This window comes from Populus euphratica, unplaced genomic scaffold (genome assembly GCF_000495115.2).
Source record: "Populus euphratica unplaced genomic scaffold, PopEup_1.0 scaffold99.1, whole genome shotgun sequence".
NCBI classification, from domain to species: domain Eukaryota; kingdom Viridiplantae; phylum Streptophyta; class Magnoliopsida; order Malpighiales; family Salicaceae; genus Populus; species Populus euphratica.
Window position 1 is genome coordinate 860,665 of NW_011499902.1, and position 5,914 is coordinate 866,578.

The following is a 5,914-nucleotide window of genomic DNA, read 5'->3' on the forward strand; positions in this document are numbered from 1 at the left end:
AAATCAAGCAGATATTTTACCATGTTAACTAAAAATTCAGCTGGAGTGATTTTAAAATTTTTCATATTATTTAAAAAAAATTTCATATTATTTTACGAGGCTAAGTTTAACAACAACTAATTTTTTTTACCATATCAATTAAAAAAATTTAGCTAGAGTCAGATTTGTTTTAAAAAAAAAAATTCACGTCATTGTGCGAAAGAGTTTAACTACAATTTTATTATTATTATTATTATTCTTTTTACTTGTGACAGAAAAAAGTTGTAATTTGTCCTGTCTTCCTAGGAAATTCACCACTTCTGGGGTCCACAGTATTAATAATCATCAGGTGGCACCGGCAGCGATTCCTCCAATACCAGCCAACCATCCGGATTCAATTCTTCTTTCTCTCCATTGGCGTTTTCTTTGGCATAACAAGCATTCCTTCTCAACTCCAAAAACAAGCCGTCCTCTCTCTCGCTCTCTAACACTGTCAAGCAAGCACAGTTCAAGCTTCAGCTTACAAATTAAACTTTGACTAGACATATATGTAGCAGACTTTGAGGAGGTATGATTGGTTTTGTCCATCAAGACCCCTTGAGTTTTCTCAGTAGTTGCACTCTTATGTGCATGCTTTTTTGTTTTTTTTTCTATTTGAATATTAGTAGCAATTTGACTTTGATTGTACAAGCTTTTGTCTGAGAAAAATGTTCCTTTTTTCCCTTGATGTAACAGTGACGAAATGGATAGGAGAGTGTTTGATGACAGGAGGAGAATAGTGACAGTGAAAGCAGCTGTTAATATGTATGGAGAAAGAATTCTTGAAAGCAGTAGCTCTTCACTGAAGAAAACAGCCCAGATGGATTTGCCTGAGGTATGATAAATTTGACACAAATCGAGAACCGCTAAACCCCATTTCTTTGTTAATTCTAAGCACTTTAAGTTAGTTTAAAATGTTTGTTATTAAATATTGCATTTTTGAATCCTTTTAGAAGTCTTCCTCAAGAGCTAAGGATCTGCGCTTTTCTGAGAGAGACTTGGTTAGATATAAAGAGAGTAGAAGGGCTGCAGAGTCGGCAAAAGGCAAAGCAGAATCAAAACTCTCAGAGGCGAAAAGAAAAGTGAAAGATCTTGCTTTACAGATTGAGCAATCTAACTTGAAGGTAAAAGCTCGGATGAGAGACATGGACATGCTAAAGAAGTTGATTAAGCACGAAGACAAGGCTTTGATTGTTGGTAGTGCTGAAAGCCATCAATATGCTGAAGTGATAAGGGAGTTGGAAGGTGTGAAGCAAGAACTGAGTGAACTTAAGATTGAGATGGTTTCTGTTTTGAAAGAGAAAACGCGGGTAGAGAAGGAAATAGCAAGCTCAAATTCTAAATTGTCGTCTAATATGAACCATGGGGAAGCAATCAGGAAGAAAATTGACGAGGCAAATGAAGAGCAAATGCCAGTTGAGTTGGCACGGATTGAGGCCTTGAAAGAGTTCGGAGAAATTCAAGCTCAAAGAGAGAAGGAAGCAAGTGAATTCTCGTCTGCAATGATGGAAAGTAAGAAGAAAATGAAGAATGCCATGGAGGAAGACAGCAGCTCGAAAGATGTTGAGTCTAAATTGGCTGTTACATTATATGATGCCAATTTGTCACAAAATGAACTAAAGCTTGCTAAAAATATGGACAAAAAGGGAAGAAATGACAGTATGAAGCATCTGGGAGACAGTTTCCGGAAAGGCAAGCAATTGGAGGATTCCCCTGCATTGAAGTCCATAACAGAAGAATTGCACGCAGCTAAGAAAGAATTGGCTTCGATTAGGGAAGAGGGTTTTCAGTTCATGACCTCAATGGATATCATAAGGAATGAGCTGAGGCATGTAACAGAAGAAACAGCTCGATTGGAGAAAGAAAAAGAGAAAGCTGATATAACTGCTCAGAATCTGAACTCGAAGCTGCTGAGAGCAAAATCTAAATTGGAAACTGCATGTGCAGTTGAGGAGAAGGCAAAATCAATTTTATCCAGTCTGTCTGTGACACTTGAACAGTTGAAGACCGAAACGGAGTTAACAAGGAAAGAGAAGAAGCTCATCAGTGAAGAAACTGCCAACATTAAGTCAGAAATCCACAAAACTGAGTCTCAAATCGAATTGACTGAGGGAAAATTGCAGGCGGCAATTCGGGAGCTTCAAGCAGTCAAAACATCAGAGTCTTTAGCTCTTGAGAATCTGCGAAACGTTATTGAAAATACCATGAGATCTAGAGCTTCTGCTACTCAACATAGTTCAGCGATTACCATCTTAAAGTTTGAATATGAGTATTTAACTGGACATACAGCCAAGGCTGAAGAAATTGCAGACAAAAAGGTTGCAGCAGCTCATGCATGGATTGAAGCACTGAAAGCCAGCGAAAAGGAGATATTGATGAAAATTGAACTAGCTCATAGAGATATCAGAGGGACAAGGGTAGAGGAAGAGCAAGAGATATATAGAACTGAGAGTTCACTGACTGCTAAAAGAATGGTAGAGGGAGAGCTAAGAAAGTGGAGACAAACGAGCAAGAAAAACGCAGAACCTGAGAACCAGCAACAGCCATTGCCAAGGAAATCCATGGAAGCTAATGGTAATCAGACTCTATCAAGATGTTCCAAGCTCCGAAATTCTGGTTCTCCAGCAGTTCGAATGACTCCTCGATCTTCTTCTATCACTATCAAGAAGAAAGGAACAGTGGAGCCAAATTTAGCCAAGTTTTTCATTGGAAAGAGTTGACAAGGATCCATAAGGTGTTCCAAAGTTTTTATGACCATGTGGCATGTGAAGTTACCTTTTTCCTCCTTGTCATTATGTTTCAATTGAAGGAAAAAAAATCAAAAAATAAGTGCTAGTCTTCCAAGTTTCATTTGTCTTCACTGCCTTCACTTTCAAGCACTGGAAACTAGCAATTGCGGGGGGCATTCTTCACTCTTCAATGGAAGATTGAATGTCTCAAACAAGGCAGTCATGTTTTGGATGTTCTTGTGCATAAATCTAAACCATAGATGCTATTTTTCTTGAGTTGTATTAGCATGCTTTTGCTGTGTCCAAATGCATTTCTGGATCTGGGATGCATCATCTGACATTTAAAATTGCTCTTATACTGCAGTGCAGCTGACGATTTACTGCTGAAATCCTCTACACAAAAATGATCAAGTGCAACTTGTTGGGATGTTGCTATTGATGGATAACAACATCTTGCAGCCATACTCTAAAAAAAAATTGCTATTATCAAAGGCTACAATAATGGGTCGTTGATGGTAACTGTTAATATCAAACAAGTTGCACAACATTGACAAAATAGTACAACTTATGTGATGTCACTATTAGTATCATAATTTATAACTAAGTTGTTTTGCCATTAATACGTATAAATAAAGGTGTAATTTGGAAAGAGGGAAAAAAAAAAGAGAGAGATGATAATAAGAGAGAAAAGAAGAAGAGAGTGGTATTAATGGTTTCTGTCATTGCAGATAGGAGTTGAATAGAGTGAATGTGATAGAAGTAGAGTAGAGTGGATATGATCTTTTTACTATATATATTTGTATTGTATCATTTCTCTATTTCTAATGATATGAATCTCTCTCATGAATGTATACAGTTTGCCAAACCATGTTAAATATTGTGTCAGTGTGCTTAGCCTCTAATAAGCAACTATCAGAACATCACCGATTGGAATCCTCAATACAACTTTCTTATGGCATAAATGTAAAGCCAATTCACCCTTGCATTGTTAGTCTAGTGTTATTAGGTTATCATTCAATCTATGTTGACCTAAAGGAGAGCTAAGGAGCACATCAAGCTATCAAATTTTGGAAGAGTCTTATTGTTATGTTGTCGAATGTACATATTTTGCAAATGAAATGACACAACTATACAATTACAGATTATATTTGTATAACATGCTCCTTGACAGAATTAGAAATGAAGGTATCTACAAATTCCTGAAATTAGACGAGAGTTACTCCAATGATTGCTGAAAACATAGACATCCAAATTATATACAGATGCTTGATTGGTAGATTATCCATTATATTCTCTGTTTTGTCTTGTGTTAGACAATGACAAGGTGTTTTTTTAAGGGTTTCATATAAGATGTTAAATAAAATTTTACGAAATCCTATGAAATATTAGAATATCTGTTGAACGGTAATAACTTGCCTCCTTGTTTGTTGTAGGATACATCCTCAAAACTATGCAATGAAGACTTTAAACATAAGAAAAATACATGGTTGTTAATGGAAATTAATACCCAATAGATTAAAAATAAATAAAAAAAACAAAATATTGTAACATGGGTTCGTCAAGATAAATTGAAGGGTCCAGGCATAAGAACGATTCCTGTTGCATGTTACTATATATAATGAATCTATTTTCTCTAGAAAGTGACATGAACATTACTCAAGTATGTCCAACTAGAGGGTTTTGCTGAAAACTGCATTTCTTCATGGAAAACTTGAAAAAAAAATTTATATGCTCAAAACTATAACAATGAAGGCTTCGAACATAAGAAAAATGTATGGTTTTTAATGGAAATTAGTACCTAATAGATTAAAGATAAACAAAAAAAAACAAAATATGATGTGAAAACTACATTTCTTCATGGAAAACTTGAAGAAGAAATTTATATTCTCCAACCACAAGGTTTTTCTAAAACAGGCAAGGAGAATTTGGTTTGTATGTTGAACAAATATTTATATGGTTTCATATAGGTGCTAAGGTGTTGGTACAAAAGATTTGATTCTTTTATAATTAACCTTAGGCACAACAGACTTAGTTTAAAACATTGTATATATTATAAAAGGTTTGAAGAAGATAATGATTTCATCATTTTGATGTTGTATGTAGATGACATGTTGGTAATAGACCCCAATAAAGATCAAGTCCAAAAATTGAAGGCACAGTTGGCTAGGAAGTTTAATATGAAGGATTTGTGACCAATAAACAAGATTTTAGGGATAAAAATCCACCTTGATAGAAGTAAAATGAAGATTTGACTTTCTCATAAGAATTATCTAAAAAAGATCTTGCAATGCTTCAACATACAAGATTGTAAGCTAATTTCCACTTTATTTTTTTATTAACTTCAAATTATCCTCAAGTATGTCTTTTAGCAATGAAGTATAGAGGATGGAGATGTCTCGAGTACTATATGCATCAACAGTGAGAAGTTTAATATTTGCCATAATATGTACAAGATCAGACATCACACAAGCAGTGGGAACAATTAGTCGATGCATGGAAAATCCTAATAAAAAGTGTTGGAATACTATTAAGAGAATCTTGAAATACATCAAGGGTACCTTAGATATTGCATTATTTTATAGAGGATCAGAATTTACTGTTAGAGGTTATGTTGATTCAGATTTTACTAGTGACATTGAGAAAAGAAAATCCATTATAAGCTATGTGTTCATAATTGTAGAAGGAGCTATGAGCTAGGTCTTTAAACTTCAGACTATTGTAGCATTATCCACAACAGAAGCTGAGTATATAGATATTACACAAGCTTATAAATAAGCAATATAGAATATAAGTAGAGATAAGTTGTTAGTATAATTTATGACATAATTGGTGTCATGATTTATGGTCTTCATCCTCTTATTTTTTCTTATAAATAGACAATGCATCTAAACTTTAAATAAACATCATAAGAGAGAAACAAGAGAGAAGAAGAGAAAAGTGAGAGAGGAAAAGCAATCCCATAAAATTATGACGTATTTGTGAGGAAAGTAAGTGAGGTGTGATTAGTACTTAAAAGTGCATTTTTACCATGGTTTTATATCATCATTTTCCACTTGAAGTATCAATAACTTCTTAACTAAAACATGTTTTATAATAATATATCTAATAATATAAGATACCTTTAATTTGTGGTAAATGTTCATTTTAAATGAAGGCCTATCACATAA

At 34.3% G+C, this 5,914-nt stretch overlaps 1 protein-coding gene across 4 annotated transcripts; it reads left to right on the plus strand.

Annotated features, from left to right (window-relative positions):
- Positions 1-367: 367 nt before the first annotated feature.
- Positions 368-3,760, plus strand: LOC105133024 (protein PLASTID MOVEMENT IMPAIRED 2-like). 4 transcript variants are annotated; one of them, XM_011036803.1, is made up of 4 exons: positions 368-547; positions 715-853; positions 972-2,752; positions 3,745-3,760. In XM_011036803.1, exons 2-3 carry the CDS (start codon positions 722-724, stop codon positions 2,736-2,738), a joined length of 1,899 nt encoding a protein of 632 aa, XP_011035105.1. In that variant the 5' UTR covers positions 368-547; positions 715-721; the 3' UTR covers positions 2,739-2,752; positions 3,745-3,760. The 4 variants fall into 4 exon arrangements, with proteins under 4 accessions (XP_011035105.1, XP_011035104.1, XP_011035103.1 ...); XM_011036802.1 differs by lacking the exon at positions 3,745-3,760 and adding an exon at positions 3,112-3,167; XM_011036801.1 differs by lacking the exon at positions 3,745-3,760 and having other exon boundaries at positions 972-3,032.
- Positions 3,761-5,914: the final 2,154 nt, after the last annotated feature.